This window comes from Aquila chrysaetos, chromosome 13, assembly GCF_900496995.4.
Source record: "Aquila chrysaetos chrysaetos chromosome 13, bAquChr1.4, whole genome shotgun sequence".
NCBI lineage: Eukaryota > Metazoa > Chordata > Aves > Accipitriformes > Accipitridae > Aquila > Aquila chrysaetos.
This window is the reverse complement of record NC_044016.1, coordinates 31,386,771-31,406,991: the sequence shown is the minus strand read 5'-3', so window position 1 is coordinate 31,406,991 and position 20,221 is coordinate 31,386,771. Positions and strand designations below refer to the sequence as shown.

General features: G+C 36.8%; 1 protein-coding gene across 3 annotated transcripts in view; it reads left to right on the top strand.

Moving 5' to 3' along the window:
• MAP3K21 (mitogen-activated protein kinase kinase kinase 21) overlaps window positions 1–20,221 on the top strand; it is a 43,778-nt gene that overhangs the window by 12,856 nt on the left and 10,701 nt on the right. For all 3 annotated transcript variants that reach the window (XM_030035639.2, XM_030035638.2, XM_030035637.2), the window contains exons 2-6: window positions 6,275–6,455; window positions 11,507–11,655; window positions 12,414–12,589; window positions 17,183–17,423; window positions 19,291–19,413. In XM_030035639.2, the coding sequence (XP_029891499.1) occupies window positions 6,275–6,455; window positions 11,507–11,655; window positions 12,414–12,589; window positions 17,183–17,423; window positions 19,291–19,413 (870 nt within the window). The remainder of the gene's footprint in view (window positions 1–6,274; window positions 6,456–11,506; window positions 11,656–12,413; window positions 12,590–17,182; window positions 17,424–19,290; window positions 19,414–20,221) is intronic.

The window sequence follows — 20,221 nt, the reverse complement described above, 5'->3', positions numbered from 1 at the left end:
GCTCCAAATAATGGAGGTTGATCTCTTAATATTGACAAGGTATTGTGTTTCATTAACTGTATATGCAACTTTTATTAAGGTTTTTTTTTCCTGCCTGTTAGTTCCCAGGTAAAGATACAAGGTTGCCCTGCTGGTTTTGTTCTGTGTTGATTTAGTGAATTAACAGGAACCAGATTCACTTGCAAACAGTTAGAGAGGGAACAGACTGGGTGCGGGGGGCGGGTAGACGACAGTAGCAGCATTGTCTGAACAATCTCTAGTTGCAAGTAGAGGTATATAGTATAACATCTTTCTTTTCTTTCTGTTATTCTCTAAGAATGACTTTATCAGTGGTGGTAAATGTAGTGGGCACGTAGGCAGTCTTACCTATAGTTATAGTAACTTAAATAGCTATGCTATTAGATAGCTTATATTTGTGAAAACCATGATAGTCAGCTATTTAGAAAACTAGATAAGGTAGCAAGAATCAGTTGGTGGCAAGTAACTTAGCTGAGAAAATATGGTTGTTTAACGTTTTATTTTTAGTAGCAGCAAAATAGAGATTATAAAGAGGGCATAGTAGAAGCTATAAAGAGGATAGGAGGGATAGAAAGGACTTGAGTATTTCAAGATGATATTTTTAAATTTTAAGCAGTAAAAGATAGTTTGAATTCGGTACATGTAAACTATTGAAAAGGTGTTCAATCCTATGACTTGGCTTCTCTTAGAATACCTTGTTTACTCAGTTGATTTAAATGGTTAATAACTGAAAATGCTGGAGTGCATTATGAAATAAAACTCATTTTAACTGCACAAAGTCTTTGGATTTCAAGAAACTTATCAGCTGAAATATTGTATTAAATAGGGACTTTGAGATAGATAAGGTTGGAGAAATATAATCTATATGTATTTAGTAACAAAAAGAAAACTAAGACTGTAGGAAATAACCTGCATTAAAAGAGTAGCACTGAAGAGCATAGTGCTAGGTGGAGGTTTCCTGGGTGTGCTGCCAACTCAAAGGTCTGTCCAGGCTTCCCTCAGGCTTGCTGTAAATGCTGTTTCTTAAGCTACATGAATTTTAAGAAATAAAAAGGAGAGAAGCTGAGGCAAGAATGTGAGCCTTTAAATAAAAGTTATGCTTTAAACAAAATGCTTGCAATTTAAATTAATACTTTCAGTTCTTCTCTAGCTTAGTCCTGAAGGTAGCACTGGGGGTGTAGTTCTGGACCTGTCTGAATTTGGTAGAGCAGGCATGCACCCCGGGAATCTGATTTGTCTATATGTGCTCTTTTCTATTATTTCTTGACCAGTTACAGCCTATCTGTCCATATCCAGGCTCTCACTTCATTTTTTCTTTTCCCCAATAAAATTTCAACCCAAGCTTACAAGAAAAGGGAATGGAGTAGAGAAGGAAGCTCTTGTCCAAATCTGGCCAAACCTGGATTGCCACTTTATGCATCTCTAACCTGAGCTGCTGCAGTTGATGTCTTACCTTTTGCTCTCAGTAGCTCAAAGCAAGTGTTTCTGCCAGAGGGGAGAGTTTGGAGATGGAGTGGTGGGAAAGGAATGGCACAGGAAAAGGAGGGGGTTCTGGGAGCATTTGGGTGGGATTTTGCTGGGACTTCTGCCTCCTTTTCAAGTCTAAATTCTGTGCCTTTCCTGACCAAGAGCAGCTTGTATGGGAATAGTAGTGGTTCGGCAGGGAGATGTTGCTGATTCTGTTTTAATTAGAGGAACGCAGACTTGGGAAGTACCGGCTGGCTCAGCAGGTCCAGTTCCGTTGTAGTCTTGGGCAACTGTGTGATAGATTATAGGTTTTGAAAGTGTGCAGAACATCTTATCTGCACACTGTTACACCATAAAATACTTGCAGTGTGCCATAAGATTAGTAGAAAAAGACTCCAGCTGTAACTATGATAATGCAGAAAGCAGGAAAGATTAATGGCATTGCTATTTTAGGAACCATTAGGTTTGACAGGAGTGTATGTTGGATCTTGTGACTTTTTTGAGGAGTAAACTGTACTTTAAACTGCAGAGGAGGGCCAAAAGGGGGATGGGAGCAAAGAGGCAGTATCTTGAAATCTGATATGACTCCCCACCCTGGTAGCTCCAGATGTAGAACTGAGCTCAGTCACAAGCATGCATGTAAGATGGGTCAGCCAGGGCACCTAGGAGAATATTTTATTGGTAAGAGCACCGATACTGTAGGTCTGTGTCCTGTTTCTAGATACGGCTAACTTCTGTTCTCATAACTTCTCTCAACCTGTGTTTAGCCCAGCAAAAAGGACAAGGTCTTCTGATTTTATCTAAATAAAAGACATTACAGGATCTTAACTATTCTACTTCTATTTTCTGCATCTGCTTCAGTTTAAGTTCCTGTTGTTGAACACATATGTGCAGTTCTAGTCAACCAGTATTTCATATGAGATCTTGTGCTTTGTACAATTCTATTGATACTTCCCTGTTTCTACTAAAAAATGCCTTTTTTAGTACCTTTTAAAATTGCATGAGCTACTTGCGCAACTATGTGTAGCTGCTGTTTTGATTTTCTTTCTGTTAGCCAGAATAGACAGCCTTTTTTTCTTCCTTCACCTCTGCTTTATAGCTGTAGCTTTTATGATTGATCCCTTCCAACTTTGCGTGTTTTCTAGTGTGATGATCTGGTCTTCCTCAGAGTGGGCAGTATCATCTGACTATGCTATCAGTTCTTGAAATGCACCTTGTGTTTTTACTCTGATTGCGAATTGGCATGTGAAACAAGCCTTCTTCCTAATAAGGAAGGGATGAATCTTCTTTATCCTGATAACTTGTCTCCTAAGATTTTCCTTTATCCAACTGCTGTATGGAATTCTTTGATTAATCCTTATTCTGTCTGTATGATTAAACTTCCTGAAAAGTACTCACATCTGCTCAGGTCTGCTACCTTACTGCTTTCTAAGAAACCATCTATCAGGACAAAATGGGATTAGTGTGACGTGAGCTATTTGTAATGTAACTCTGCCACAATTTTACTGTTTTTATTTACACTTTTTACATCATTAGCCCTGCTCTGAGTAGGGGGATTGACATCTTGAGGTCTGTTCCAACATAAATGATTTCATAATTCTATGAGCTGCTTCCTTCAGTGAGTTAGGGTGAGTAATACTTGGATTTCCAAGTTCTTTTTAGTTACACTAGACAGCTGAAGAGTGTGAGGGGTTTTTTTTTTCGTTTTTATGGTTAAATAGCAGTGTCTTTGTTATGGATGCTGTTAGAATCCTCATGTGCACTTGCTGCACTGTCAAAAGTGTCTTGAATTTTTAAGATATGCATGGTATCATCTCTACCAGTTTCAATACCACTTTACCACATAGGATTTCTATGTTTTCATTTTTCTCTCCAACTTAAGGATTTTTTGGCTCTTATCTTCAACTTGCTGGTTTGTATTTCATGGAATTATTGAAAATAACATGCAATAACATCTCTTTGTTCCTCAGCTGTAAATGGTTCTGGGCATGCGCTGTCTCTTATATTCAAGCAGTGCCTGGTATATGGCACCCTAACCTCTGCTGCTAAGATGTTAATAAATTTACTTCCCCCTTGATCTCATTGCAGAAAGGTAGAGTCACAAAGGGAGGTGTGCTAAGCTCAGAATTGAGTTGAAAATGGTGTTACCAGTAGGAATCACATACGGCCTTAAAATATTTAGTCAAATGTTTATTTCTGGCTGTAGTACACACAATATTTGGGTAGCAGTCCAAGGTGAAGTTTTATGTTAGTTTGATGCAAAGTAATCTTCTCACATCCAACTTAGTCTCCTTCTCTTCGATTTTGAATCATTCCGAAACAGTCATAGTCTCTGGTTTTGCTTATGTCAAAATAAATGAAGTGGACATAGGATTTTCCTGCACTTGTGCATTCCTAACCTAATTCTATTTTTTTTGGTAGGTGTGAATTTATTTTCAAATTGGCTTTGTACTTTTAAATATTTTGGGCTGTGTTTGCCAGAAGTAAAGCAGTAATGTACGTATGAACTTTACTCTTTGTGGAAAATAAAAAGTCTGAAAAATGTTAAAGTAAACCAAAAAGTGCTAAACTGGCTCTTACCCAACTTAACATTGCAGGTGTATTGGAGCCTGAAAAGGCAATTTAAAGGATTTGAAAAAGAAATAAGTGGGGGCTGAGTGAACAGGGTAAGCACGAGATTGTAAAATGACTTCTCGCGGGCCGGGAAGCTGTGGAAGTGGCAGAAGGATGCTATAGTAAAGGTTGCTAGGCTACTGCAAGGGAAGCACTTACGGAGCACTCCTCAGCTATGCTGAGCATTTTTACTACCAAGCTGCTAAGTAATCTGTGTATAGTATTGCTGTTTTCCTGGCTTCTGTATGGAAAGGGAAGTTTGAACTGCTAAGAAACGTTGTCCCTTTGTAGGATGAAACTTGGTCACATGCCAGTTATTACCTTTTGCGAGACTGACTGTTTTTGGTTTCGGTCACATTGACTGACAAGGAATGTCAGGAATTCTGCTGAACATGTTTGAAATGGAATAGCAAACAATAGGTCTTTGATTCAAGTGTAAAAGTATAAAAACTCTTGCATGAATTTAACTTGTTCTGGTGGTGCTGACTGGTGAGCTCTTGGTTTGTCTGTACCATTTTGGCCTACTCTGTGTTAAGAAGCTTACTGAAAATAGAATGTGGGTTCTCTTATTTTCATCTGGATTTGATGTAATTTTTGAAATATTTGTGAGAGTGTAATTAACCTGTACCAGTAAAAATGATTTCTTGCAATTGCAAATGCAAAGTCGTAAGTTTTTCCTCAGTAAGGGAATGTAATTCTTCATTTGCTTTTTTATTAATGGGTTCCCTGTACTGTGTTTTGCCATATGTATAATTGGAAAACACATGTGTTTATGATTCTTCTTACTTGTAATTTAACCTTTGATCTCTGTCCCAGGAGATCATTTTAACAGAAAGTTAAAGCTAACAGTTACTACCACAGACAGTGACAGAGGAACTGAATACGGAATTAAAATTACGGTGTGTTAATAATGATTCCTTTGCATCTGTTGTCTTTCTCCTTGTGAGCTCTAACACAATAAACCAGTTCTCTTTTCTTTTAACACTGTTTTATGAAGGTGTATTACAACTCTGCCAATACTGTTGCGTTACAAACAAGTCAGACACTGAATACACACTGTAGGATGCAACAGCAAAAAAAGGTAATTTACTCTTTAACATCCGTGAAGGTGCAGTGGATATAATATAACATGGACTTGACCCAAGTCCAGTGTCCTGTTGCCAGTTGGGGACTCCCAAGGCAAGCTACCTCCCCTGCTATATAGTCTCCCAACTTGTACTGATTTGTGGCCCAGGGATTTCTTGAACTTACCCAATTTTTTTATATAAATGCTCTTTATGAATGTCTTCGGTGAATTTGTGTAGGTGCTTTTTAAATCTATGTAAAAAAAATAGTATTCACATACTATGCCAAGAATTCCAAAGTTCACCTACCTGTGTGTTGTGTGAACAACTGCCACGTGTTTGATTCGTATCTGCTAATTTCGCTCAGTGATGTCCGTTTCTTGTGTTGAGAAACTGTGAACAATTGTTACCTATAGCTTCCTTCATTCCATAGGTGGTGTTACAGATTCTGTTCTCAGATTTTTTTTTAATTTTTTTTTTTTTTTTTCCTGGGGGACGCCTCCTTGTCTATTAACCATTCCTTGTAGCTGTGGATGTGCTATTTTGAGCACTCTGGTTGTGTCCTTCTCCATGCCTCTTTCAGTTCTGTTATATACTTTTTGAGATGAGTAGGAGCCAGTATTGGGTGCAGTATTAAGGATGGATTTTATACAGTGACATAATGTGTTTGTTTTCCGAGTCTTTTTTATAAGAATTCTTAATATTTGTTTTTGTTTTACTACTACTGCTATTTTTATTACTTCAGAATCTCGTTCCAAAGTGAATACCTTTTTCACAGCCTGTCATCTGTGGGTTGTTAGAATTCTGGGCTTTCTTAAAGTTATGTGCTTTACTTTACATCTCTTTACAGTGGATTTCTTGTGCTAGTTTAATATCCACTCACACAGTTGCATAAAGAACTCGTGACACTGTAGGTATTTCTTGCTTTTATAGGTTAGAATAGCTTAGAATTATCAAAAACTTTTTTCATGTTTATAGAAATTGCAATAATAATTTTACATTTAAAGTATACATTTATTTGTGCAGTACAAGTTGTATGTGAAGTTAATAACAGGACTGGATAGTTTGATTTGATTCCCATTGCATTAATTTACAAACTCAATCTTTTGCAGTTTTGTTGCTAGAGAAGATGGAACATGATGACATTTGTAATAAAACTCTGAAGATTACAGACTTTGGTCTGGCTAGAGAGTGGCACAGAACAACCAAAATGAGTGCAGCAGGAACTTATGCATGGATGGCTCCAGAAGTTATCAAGTCCTCCATGTTTTCTAAAGGAAGTGATATTTGGAGGTAAGAAGTTTGCCTGCTGAAGACCATGTTCAGTAGAACTATGTTGAGGTTTTTGAATGAATTTTTATTTAAACTTTTTTCATGGTTTCCTAGGTTATTGTCTTAATGTATGGCAAGTATAGCTGTTCTAAGAAACATACTAATTTCTCAGCATTTGCTTCATTTGATCTACCTTTAGTTATTCATGACTTACAAATTGGGGGAGGGAGAGGGGAAAATAACAGAAAAACTTTTTTTTTTTTTTTTTAAAGATAGCAAGATCTCATTAAGAGAAGCCTTTAAAATATCTATTAGTTAAGATACCTAAGTATTTTATCTGGAGTCTTAATATAAACAGACATATGCTCTTGATACATTAACATATGATTGATCTTGTATTGGTATGTTTACTTTACATCAGATGTCTGAAAAGTCTCATTCTGCATAAAGAAACTGGACCAGCCAGTTATTACTGTATATGTCTGTTAAATAAAAATAAGCTGCAAACCGGAACTTTGCCAAATGTGAAATTAGTACTGGTTTTAGGAATCTAGAATGTGATCATGTGTAAAAGTGAACATCAGATCTAAGCTTTTACATTTATAGAGATTTTGCTTCCAGTAGCTGGAGTGAAGAGAGTGTATTCAGCACAAAATTGTTTTAACTTGCTCTCTAATTTTAAAGGTGGGGAACTCCCTATGTTAAATTTGTGCATTTCTTGTTAAAGACATTATTGTGTATCATATAAATAATATGGCTCACAATACTGATGCTATTTTTGAGTGGTGTAGTGTGGGATACATGTATTGTAGAAAGGTAATTTGAACTTTAGTTTTAATTTAGTTCTGTTTTGTGAGTGGAGAAAAGCAGTGATTGCACAATAGGCTCTAAAAGCTCCTGTGCCTCACCCTGAAAAGTCTACATTTCCTTTCTTTTTGAAATGTTTTCTCTCTGAAGGATCCAAGATAGCTATTTGGGGAAGGAGGGGAGGACTTCAGTCTGTTTTCCCATGCCTTCTTTATGCATGTTCTGTGTTGTATAATTCTTAAATAGGGTCCTATTTTGCTTAGATGCTTGATGTTCTACAGCATGAAGTAATACTTTTGGTATTCTCAGGATGATTCTATATCTGTTTTGTGACACCCATTTGTCTTGTGTTTGGAACCGATTTTCAGCATTTTGTTTACATCACTTTGAGTTGATGCCCAGTTGAGAAACATCTTTGGCTTCATTCTTTTTTTCCATTCTTTCTTTCTTTTTTCTTTAATTTTTTTTTTTTCTTTTGCGGGGTGGAGGTTGGGTGTAGGCGTTTCCCTAATCAGCTGTATTCCATGCTTAATTACAGGTCCTGTCCAGTCTTGTTGCTGTGATTTTAGGTATCTGAGGGGGTATGCTTTGGTGCAATTATTTTATATTCTGCTGCAACATTAGTTTACATTTTTGGAACCTACAGTATTTCTCTTCTTCGCCTTCTCTCCTGCACGCCTCTCTTGTAAAAATGTAAGTATTTAGCTCAATGATGGACATCTACCAGGAGAGGTTTTTAAAGTAGAAAGGCTGTGTTGTACAGTATAGTTTAGACCTTCTTGGCTTCTAAGATTTTCTGCTTACTGCACCTTGATCTATTCTGTTGCTTATCTTTACTCTTTTCTTTAAAAGAGAAGCAAATAAAGAATACCCTGATTATACACTGATTATAGGAGTGGTTTTTTGTTTTAAAAAGCATTCAGGTTACAAATTTAAGTATGGGTCTCTCTAAGAGAAGATCACAGTATATGTCAGGAAAGTTCTAAACTTCAGTTACACATACACTGAGTGCTGAGTCTCCAAAAGAAATCTGCAGACCTTTTATTGCGGGGTGGGGGGGGGAGAGCAGTTGAGGCTGCACAAGTATACTCACACTTGCAGCTAGTCTTCCAGAATCAGCAAGTGCTCGGAAATGTTGTGGGAGTATTTTCATGCAGAGCCTTCCAGGCTGCATGTTCTCAGGTGTCATCCTAGATAGCAGAACTGGTGCTTTCCAGGCCCTATATGGGTCTCCTTTTGCTTCCCAAACCAGAGTTATAACTACTGCATTTATTATTCTTTGGCATATGCTTCCAAATTCCCAAACAAGAATTCCACTCTTTCAGCCCTACCCTTCCATCGGTCATCACACATTTCTTAGTGGTATGTCAGTCTTGGTTTCGTGTGTGGAGCCTGAAGTGCAAATATGCCCACAGAATTCCAAGTGCTGATGGTGTGCTTTAGCCGTGGTCTTTACAGTAACACGTGCGTCCATTGTACGAGCTCTGGCAAGGCTGGGAAGCACTTACTGTACAGCAGAATTAGCAGCTGCTTTTGCCTGGCACATTCGTATAATTTTGAAGTGATTCATGTAGCAATCTTGGTAACCTCTGCTTTAGAAGATGGATTGTAGAGTAAAATAAACTTTGAGAACTTTAATTACCTTCATTTTTATCAGCTTTTAAAATATGTAAAACCAGCGAGTTATTGCTGGAATGAGATATAGTAAGGCTTAAATCACATTTGACGGCAGGAGAGTAATTTTTAATAATGAAAATACTTAAAAGGACATCTTTTTAGAAGTGTATTAGTTTTTGTGGTTTAAAAATGTGTAATTCAAGCATATTATACCTGTATTTTTGGCCTTTTGCTGAAGGTGGAAAAGGACATGGCTTGTGCTCTTTTAAAAAAAGCTCTTTCTTAGAAGCTCTGACTGTATACATAGGACAACTGTACATGGACCGGTGAAATTTAATACACAAAGTAGCTGCTTCTGTAGTTGAGAGAGTTAATAAGTAGTTGTTGTCCTAGATAATGACAGATTAGTACCTCCCCAAAACTCCAGCGTGGCAGGACTAGAATGTCTTTAGGGTTCCTCCCCAGTTTTCCCCCCACAGCACTGGCTTTTGGTGCTTGATATTAAGACTGCTTACATTAAGAGATGCTTTCAGGCTATTACTGTGTTGGTCTGTTTAAAATTTTAAAACCACCTTCTTGGCACTGTTGACCACTTAGGATTAAAGGCTTGAATTGTAAATATAACTAAAACTAATAGTGTGACACAACTTTTTAGAAAAGATTATTTCTTTTTAGTTAAATGTATTGTTCTGCTTAAACTTCAGAGCTCCTGCTGAAATATATATAGAATAGTCTGAACAAGGGAATTCCTTGAATTAAGAACAGTCTACACTTGCTGAGAGAGCATGACATTATTTTTATGCTCTCTCTGAGCACACAGATGAGATGTAGTTCAGTAGAATTCCTCCATCATGCACAATAAGTGTATGTACCACAGGAAGTATTGTACTCATTGTCAGAAGTACCACTGATTTAAAGCAAAATTGGAATTCATTATTTTATCCTTCTTTGAGTATACAAGCAAGTGCAGAGATTAGACTGGAAAAAACTGGGAGGAAATTATTAAGAAGTCCAAGACTTTCCTTTTTTACTCTGTTTTCTTTGGGGGGGGAATAGACTGTAATCCTCAGCTTTTGATTAACTGTTATCACTATAAATTCATTAGTTTTCTAAGATTTTATGATAGGCAAAACTTCTTGGATAAACAGAATGTAGATAAACAAAACACTGCTGATATTTGTGCTTGATACTGCGTAGTTTGCTGTTTTATTATTTATTAAAGTGATGTTGTAAGGTCTTGCATAATGCTGAATGACTTTTTTCTCATTAAGGAGAGAGTGATAGAAAAACTTAACTAGTGTGTGTTCTTCTCCCTGTCATATCTGCTGTAGTTCAGGTGGTATTTCTAGTACTAAGGGGTGTTTAATAAGGGAAGGGATACATAATAAGGGAAGGGGTACATAGCCCTTACCCCCGCCCAGTGCTGTATGCATTTCTCCTCATGTAGGAGAGTTCAATCCAGTCCTGCAAAACTTGCAGATAGTTTCTTCACACAACTGGAGAGAAAGGGGCAAGAGTAATACTTTGTATTCTGTTTTTTTCCCTTTGCTGCTTTTGAATAGTAAAGTGAGCAGGCAAGAGGTTGTCTGTTATGTCCTTGTTCTACAGACAGTGGTTCCCTGACAGGAAGAGAAGGGGGGCAAGGAACAAACACAGTCATAAAGTCCACTTTAGGCTTATGTTCTAAAAGGAATAATTCCTGCTTGCGCAAAAATGACTGTGGAAGCTATCCATTTCAGTGGTGGTGGAATAGGAGCTCTAGAGCAACGGCAGTGAGCGTGCTGTCCCAGCCCTTTGTAGGCACTTGGATCATTTGAGCAAGACAAGCTATGGGCATACAGACCCAAAGAAGGTAAAAGCAAAACCCAGCTCTTCTTCTAGAGTGGAGAGTATAGCACAAATTCTTATGGTTAATGTTGCTGTGATAGGAATTCATATGATTCTCGATTTCTGTACCTGATGCTGAGAAAAAAATCTCTTCCTGCCACCATGTTTCGCTGAAGACAATGTTGTTTTGTTTGGGGTTTTGGTTTTTTTTTTCTCTAGTATGGAGAAATCAGTTGTGTGTGCATAACCATTTCTCAATCTTGTTACATCTTCTGTGGGAAGTGAAAAGTTAACAGGCTTTTATATAACACAGAAGGGATTAGAAATGCAAACTTCCAAACAAAGCTGGGGCTTTTCTGGTGTTTTTCATTACTATTATTTTTTTAAAAAATTAGCATGTACATCTAGGTAAATTGTCATGAAATGTTTGGAAAGGGTAATGGCCTGAATGCTCTGCTGAAGTTTTCTTTTTTTTTGTTTTGTTTGTCTGGTTTTTGTCGGGGAGAAGGTTTCTTGTTTTCCTGCCATTCAGACTTCTGATTGTGAGATTTACGTGATACTAGCATTTCTACAAAAGTGACTTCAGGCTACATTTTGAATAGGAGTGCAAGCCAGTCGTAGAGTCGCATCCAGTTAGGTTAATCGCTGTTAGTGGAAAGGTGCAAGATGACTGAAGTAGAGCCGACTCTTAAAGGCATTCACCTTTCACATGGGAAATCCTCATGAATTTCAGTACATGGCTGGACAGATACTTGTTTGTTCTTGAGTAAACAATGTGTCAGTATTCAGAAAATAACTGTTAAAAAAATTACCTCTTGTAGTTATGGAGTGTTGCTGTGGGAACTGCTTACAGGAGAAGTTCCTTACCGTGGCATTGATGGGCTTGCTGTGGCCTACGGAGTTGCTGTCAATAAGCTTACTTTGCCCATTCCATCCACCTGTCCTGAACCATTTGCAAAATTAATGAAAGGTATCTATGTTGTTTCTTCCTATGTATTTAAATAGTTAGTTATGTTTTGGGAGTATGTATCCTTGCCTGTAATAGTCATGGGGTTGCAAAATAAACACCTCATTTCATAATGTGCTGTGTACAAAGTATTTTGTTTTTCTTTTCACAGCAATCTGGTGTTAGAGACAGTTGAATGTGTTTCTGAGGAAGTCATGCAGTATTACAGTGTACCGCATAAGTTCTTCGGTAGTGACGGAGTACATTTTTTTTTCTGGTTTTACTGATCTCCTTTTACACTCAAATTGCATTAATTTTCATAAACTACAGGATATACTACAGATCAATACAAGATCAAGATTAAAATCCCAACGGGAAGAATGGCAAATGCCATTTTTAACTCATTGTTTCTTCCTGAATGTCAAAAATGTTTTGGAAATACGTTAGAGAGAAGTAAACATTGCTTGCTAATGGCTATTTCCTTGTGTTTAATGAATTTCTTTACCTGTCATATGTATCCCTTCTGTGCAGTACTGCTAGTTTTGCTATTTCAGATCCTAAAGCTAGAGATGAATAAAAATTGGCTATTAATACGAAAACAGTCCTCTGAGTACAGGTAGGTAGATGTCACTTCTGTAAATGGAAAAGGGACTAGGGAAACCTTGCAGATAAGGGGAACACATTAGAACTTGAAGTACAGTAGCAAGTAACTTGAAATTCATGTAGTTCTTCAAAAAGTTCTATGTATTATTAAAAACTGATGGGATTTTGATAAATTCTAGAGTGCTGGGAGCAGGACCCTCATATCCGACCATCGTTTGCCTTAATTCTTGAACAGCTTACTGCCATTGAAGGGGCAGTTATGACTGAAATGCCTCAAGAATCTTTCCATTCCATGCAAGATGACTGGAAATTGGAAATTCAGCAGATATTCAATGAATTGAGGACCAAGGAAAAAGTAAGTTGATTTTTCCAATTGTATGGCAGTGAAGGAATGGTATGTGTGTATGTGCATTTATGTGATACAGCAGTTTTGAACTTTTGATTTGTGGCTTACCAGTATAATACTAGAAACCTGATTTAGTAGTGGAGATACACCTGAGAGGATAAACTACTTGGGAGAGAGGATTTACTCGCTCATTAAAACTTTATTAATTTAAGTTGCCTATTCTTGTTGGTGGATGTACTATCCTTAAATTCCATTATTGTGTGTCAGGACAGTACTTTAAGATAACCCTGTAACTGTCTTGCAGCAAACTTACTTTAGAGAAAAGGTGTGAATACTAGTTTTCTCAAATTTCAGACAATGTTGCTTTTCCCCTTTCTTCCTTAACAAAATCAATAAATAGTTCTGTATGCTGAAACTATATCTAGAGGTATTTCAGTTGAAATGAAATGTTAAGTTTGACAGGAAGTGTAATGTTACGGTAGTAAGTGAGGGTTATCATATGAATGGCTCATTTGGGAAGTACAGGCAGTTAAAAGAGGAACATATCTACACCTGACTCCCCAAAGAAAACAGGTTGTAGATCTGTAAATGTGGCACATAGGCTCTTTTTAGAATGTGTTATTTTTTTCTTGGATAATTGAATGCATCACTTAACAAACAAACCAGAGATTATTTACCCCTTAGCTAATCTTTATAACCACTGCAAATTTTCAGCTGCTGCTGAACATTGTCCTCAGCTGTGGGAATGAAAAGCTTTTCATCCTATTATATGAATATTTCACATGGCTTCTTTTCCCAAAATGGAATAGTGCTTTTACCTCTCTTCTTCCCAAACAGATTGATAATATTGGTCTCTTTCAGTGTTGCAGTTTTGGAAATCTTCTTGCCAGATATTAATAAGATCAATTAGGTCAAACTTGTACTCATGAATCAGCAAATCCAGTTTCTCTTGTTTATTATCCAGATTCCTGTCAGTGATCTTCTTTCTGTATTCTCATATCATATGTCTGTGCTAAATGAGCACTCACGGATAATTCTCTTTGCCCTCTCTTTTAGTTCAACTGGTTTTTAATCACCCTGAGGTTTATATTTTCCTTTAGACAACTTGGTAAAGGTAGCAGTTGGAATAGGCCAGGTGTCCTCTTGAGTCCCTGTTAGAAATGCTTCTAGTAGAAACAGACTCCTCTTTTGCAGGTCTTTCTTGCAGTATAATTATTGCCCAGTATATATTTGTTGTTGTTTTTCATGAAGTGGTAATAGATGAGGAAGAGAATTGAGATGCAGTGACTTGTGAAGAAATCTTTATAAAAGATGTAGTTACTTAACTTTGATAAAAGCAAAAACTAAACTCTCATCTTGCAAGTCACTGTCAACAGCCTTTGTCCCTCACTTCTACCATCAAGAATCACAAATGGCTATTTGTGGACTATTGGCTGGTGATGGGTGTGACATTACAGATCTACTGTAATATTGGCATATGTGGTATCAAAATTTATTGATCACCGTTAGGATTTCAGTGTCATCAATAATAACCTTACATACTTCCTATCTGCCTTTTCTTCCACACTCTGCTCTTCCCTCTTCCATTTCAGTTCACAGAACTGGGTAAGCGTTGTCTGTATAGTCTCTGCCCTGCCTGCAGTGGGCATACAGGTTGCTGGAGCTGGGTTGTGTGCCTCTAGCTGTCATATCTCTTCCTTTCCAGGTGGTTATAGTTCCTCTACAGAGAGTAGAGACTTTTCTTTTTACTTGCTGTGGGGTCACCAGACACTGCATTTACTTGCCACAGCCTGCCATAGGGCATAACTCGCTTTTCTGCCCCTCCAGCAGCTGCTCAACCAACCATTTTCCACTTTTTACTTTGGGAGCAATTTTAACAGGCATTCCCATTCAGGTTTTTGTTTATTTTTTTAATTTCCTGGAGGCATTAGTCTAGTATGAGATTTCCTATTGAAGAAAAATCTGACTAACTCAAATAAGTCGGTGCAAAGCTTTGGGAGAAGAGTCATATTTTTGGTGTAAAAGTGAGTTAAGCTTAATTAGGGAGGGGAAAAGATAAAATGAAATTTACTTCTCATATGCCAAAGTAAATGCATCTCCAAAGGCATCTGCCCTAATTAAGTAAACTTGTTTAAGAATGAAGGCATGTAACTTTGACTTAGACAAGGTTTTCATATTTGCAGGCTTATTTAATTTGGCACATTATCAATTTTACTGTCAGGTACTAGGGAGAAAGTAATGTCTATGAAGTATTTATATAATAATAATAATAATAAAAAAACCAAAAAAACCCTGCATGGAGTCTCATGCCCTGTTAAAGAGGAACTTCTTTAGCTGGAGGAATTTCCTCAAGGGCTTGCTCTAAATGAGTGATGGTGACGCCCACTCCAAGAGAAGATCACAATCTTCTTTTGACAAACGTTCTTGAGCAACTTAAATATAGAATTCTTTCCTAGCTTCCTTACAATGGGTGTTTTAATTGTAGAGTGGTGTAGAAAGATTGCACAACTAATTGCAGTAAGTCTGTTTTTAATTAGTTTATTTGGAAAAGAGTAAATACTTAATCTGTCAGTGAGGAAACACTATTACTTTTTCTAGACTGTCAACCTTTTCAATAAGGGCCCTCAATTTTTGCCTAGTTACTGAGCTTTATGGAACCTGAATTAGAGGACAGTGAGAGATGGATAATCAACAGTGTCTCCTAATACATCTTTATTACTGTATTAGTACAGTAATAAAGATTTTTCTATTTAAACTCTAAAGTACCTTTTGGTTTAGGTTATCCAGTTTTGACTGGACAGGAAGAGGAGGAAATTGAGAATTTGCAGCAATCTCTAAATTAAGTGATTAAATGTCTTTAAAAAAAAACCACAAACAAAAAACCAAACCAAAACAAAAACGCAAACCCAAAACCTTACTTGCTGGTGTGAAGACAGGCTCCTTTGAATTTCCCAGAGGCAGAATTGCCTTTTGTGAAACAGTGTATGTTAAACAGAGTGGATTTAAAAAAAAAAAAAACACCAACTTTTTTTCAAATATTGTGTTGAAACAAGCTCACTCAAAATTAGCAAACCATATAAAATTTGTCAATCATTTCAATTAAAGTTGAAAATGATGATAAGCAGTGTGTATATGCTATAGTTGTAAAGAAAAAACAAGCATCTTTCTGAGGAACAGATACTTCTCACTGAACCAGTTTGCTTCAGTGATAACCTGTCTTTTGACATTCAGAGTCTTTTTGGCAAGAACAGAGAGGTGTTTTTCCCCCTCATTTGAAAACACCAGAGTAGTATAGTTCAGGAACTAATTTGTTCAAGACAAAGTGGAAGTTAAAAAGAGCAGAAAATTTGGGTTTTTACTTTCACTGTGTGCAATAAGGACTCGTGGTGGCATACAACATTGCTGGATACCAGTGCGCAGAAGTAGGCAGTCTGCTCAGAAAAAAACCCAAAACCAAATGACATCACAATTATAAGACTGTACAGTGACAAAATGAATTAATTTTAAATTATCCAGAACTTTTAGCATAGCTTAATTTCAAATGCTGGGTTTCTATTTTGAATTGAATTTCAATTTCTATCTAGGTAGAATTTATGCAATCATATGTAAAAATGAAAAAATTATGTAGCGAGTAACATACAGTATCAGTCACATCGTAGCTTCTCCTTTTCCTGTAGTCTCTTTTATTAGCAGTACTGACTACTGACTACTTACTTCTGGGTAGGTCTGTTTCATGTATAATATCCCCCATACTATGAAGGGAGGTCTACTTAAATTTCAGATATATATTAACAGATTTTGGAAGCTGAAGATTAAGATAACTTTAAGATGGTAGATTTACAGCTGTTTAGCCTTGGGGATTCATTTACTGTGAAAAATTAACTAACTTCCTTACTAAAGCTTTTCCTTCTCCAAAATAAAAAAGAATAAAGGGAGAAGAACAACTATTCTATGGCATTGATGGTTGGAGAGTGTGTGGTGTAATTCAGTGGTTAGTAGCTGTTTGATGTTATATAGATACCTGCTAGATTTTAATTAAGAAACAGGTGTCTTCTGTCTTATGACTTGATTTATCCTATTACACTAATCCTCATTTGGTGTAATACTGATTGCTTTTCTAGATAGAAAAGTGCTACTTAATACATGGCTGAAAAACAGGAAAGGTTAGAAAATTTAAGATAAAGACATTCATTTGTGTATTCGTCAGGTCATTGACTTTATGTTAGTGCATAGCAGCTATCTAAGAGCAGCCCTCATGCTATGAAAGAGTCTCTGATGTGAAGTACTTGGAGCACATTTGCTGCTAGGTGTAAGCTGATAATCTTTGATTGAATGTGTTGTCCCCATTGCCAGTGCTTACCTGCCTTAAGTGACTCAAGTTAAATGGTTAAAAGGAAATCTGCATAATGTTTGATTGTGTCCGGATACAGAATCTTGGCATATGCAGAATGGAGGACTGTCAGAAGGTCATATGTGCATGTTGCATGTATATAGTGCATCATGAAAATAGATGAGGAAATACAACCTACTGTGCACTTGATATATCCTTAATACAACCTTCACGTTATTACTTAGTTTCACTCGTGTGTATCTTATTTTCAGGAGCTTCGATCACGAGAAGAGGAGTTGACAAGAGCAGCTCTTCAGCAGAAATCTCAAGAAGAATTACTTAAGCGCCGTGAGCAACAGTTAGCAGAACGTGAGATCGACGTACTGGAGCGTGAGCTGAATATCATGATATTCCAGTTAAATCAAGAGAAACCCAATGTAAAGAAGAGGAAGGGCAAATTTAAAAGGAGCCGGCTAAAACTTAAAGATGGACACAGGATTAGTTTGCCTTCAGGTTTGCAATCTTTTTGAAGTTCACAATATATGTTATGATTAAATATGCAAGCTTCAGTTCATGGTTAAAGTTTTCAGTATTGGCTATTATTTTAAATCATTGCCAGGTCCTTCTACCCTAATAGTGCAAAAGGGTGTGGTAAGAATTGTATAGCCCCCCCACACCCCTCCCAAGGAAACAACTTGCACATATTATATTCTTGTGGAGTAGTCATTTCAGCTGGAAGAATCTGTCATCTGATTCAGCTAGAAGTTTGTTGTATCTGGAGGGAAAGGTTACTGGCATGGGAGCCACATGATTTAAGACTGATTTGAAGTTCAGATTTTTTCTATCGTTCTTTTTGTGCAGATAGAAAAGTACCTTTTTATCATATCCCAGAACTTTCTGACATGACCAAATATTAGTGCTGTTTGCCCTAAACTTGCAAATACCTAGCAGAAAAACAGCACTTCGTAAAGGGTGGAGGTACAGGTGTAGTAGGTCCAAATTGCATGCTTATTGCAGTTGCAAATACAACACAGCAGTTACAATCTTTGTTGCCTTACTTCTTGCAAGAAAACACTGTAATAGCAACAGAAGATATTATTTCAGGATACAAATATGGTATAATTTGAATGTTAGAGCATTTAATTCCACCCATGAATGCATTAAAATGCCCCCTTTGCAAAGGAGGCATGTTTGTAGAGAGCTGGGGTTTTTTAGTGTCAGGGACTGGTTTAGTGGTGCCTTTTCAATGTTGCCACGAGATGGCACTACGGAAACTCAAGGTTATGCCAGTGGTTGGAAAGGCTTCAGCAGTGGTACCAGCATCCTGGTGTTGATAGGCTTCCTTCCAGTGGCGTCCAGGTCAAGTCTGTCAGTTTGTTACTAATGCAGTAGGAACTTAATGCCACGCTAACACAGGTCTGACCAGATCATAGCTGTCTGGTAGTTGGAAAGAGACAAAGAGGATGGTAGTATTTAGAGTACTGTTTCGGCACTAGTGAAATAAGCTTATCTTTCCTTACTTTAATAATAAGGGTAAATAAAATAAAAATCACACTACAGCCGGAATTCCAGTCAAGCATGTTAGATTGGTTTATGGTGGATCATAAGCTTAAACTAAAAATTTGGTCCTTTGTTTCCAGTTCTGCTCATGTTTAACTTGAAAAAGTGATAAACAGTTTTACTCAGTGTATCACTTAGCTCTTTGTTGTCAAGAATCATCCAGATGAACTTGTCCTTGAGACAACTCTGTTGTAAGACTAGCATGCAATCTAATTGCACTGATGATGGGGATTAGAGAGGGGCATATCGTCAAATTTTATTTCATAATTTTTTTCCTACTTGCCAATATTTGTTGTTCTTTTTTTACTACATTGCTATAAATATTTGTAATTCTGTAGTGTGGTATCTTGTTTTTCTAATGTGTTGATAGATGTGACTTCTTTGCTAATGCTGCTTTTTATGTTGTATATGAATTACATGTTAATAAAAATCAGGCAAATCTAATTGCCATGAATATTGATTGATTTGAGATGAAATACTGAGATTTTTCTTTCCCTCTGTGACTACCAACAAGATTGAATAACAGCTTGTGATGTGGATGTATCTCAGTTTGGGTCCACTTGGACCTACCTGCTTTTGTTGATGATACTGCAAACCTTTCATATAGTGTCTGTGAAGGTGTGAAATATTGCCTGTTTGACTCTATCTAAATTGTTACATTAAGAGTTAGTTTGTCAGTGTTTTTAACATGAACATTTCTTACACTATCAAGTCTAATTAATGATATAGCCTTAATTTTTTTAAGAAGTAAAACCATGTAATTACCTGAAGATTTTTTTTATTTAGAACATTAAAACTGATTTGGTTTACTCTCTTACAGATTTCCAGCACAAAATAACAGTGCAGGCATCCCCCAATCTGGATAAGAGAAGGAGTTTAAACAGTAACAGCTCTAGTCCATCAAGTAGCCCCACAATAATTCCTCGTCTTCGAGCTATACAATGTAAGTCTCCACCATTTTTGTTTGTTCATTTGGTCAATACAGACTGTTCCATATGCTCACTGAAACACTGGTAGTCGTATCAGATTCCAGACAGATTTCTGTCTAATTTTCAGGTCCCTTAACTTGTTCTAACATTTGCAACTTGTTCTTTGATGGGAGGGATAATCTTGCTAAAATGCTAACTGATTTTCAGCAATTCAAAATGATTCTGAATGCTTTAAAACTTATATATTTCCTGAATAACTTCAGGAACTCATTTGTAAACTGACTGGGATAAAACAATGAAGAATCAAAATTTATAATGGCAAAAGGCAAAGTGTCACATTTAGAACCCATGTAAGATCGAAAACAAGTTTTTATTAGGTGTTGGAATTGATAAAGGAAATCTGTTATGGACTATCAAAAAAGAAAAAAGGAAAAAAAAATTATTCAGAGAATAAGGGAGTCATGTAAGATGGAAAGGCTGAAGAATCAGCCAGCAACCCAGCTTGCTTATATCAAAAGAGAAGGAAGGTTTAAGCAAATACAAAACCAGAAGAAAATAAAGAAAAAAGCTTGCTTTAGGTTTTTTGAAACCAAGAGAAAGAAACAAAAATAAAAGCGTGGGTATGCTTGTAGGCCTACATTATTCCATGTATACTGATGACCGAGGGAAGGTGCCTTCATGCTCATGTAGTGGATGTACCATGAATATGGAAGAAAAGTGATCATATTGTTACAGTGAAGTCTGCATTTATATTTGGGAATGACATATGTAGAGATGGAAAAGAATTCCTAGAGGATTCACTGCTTGCATTTGTACTGTCTC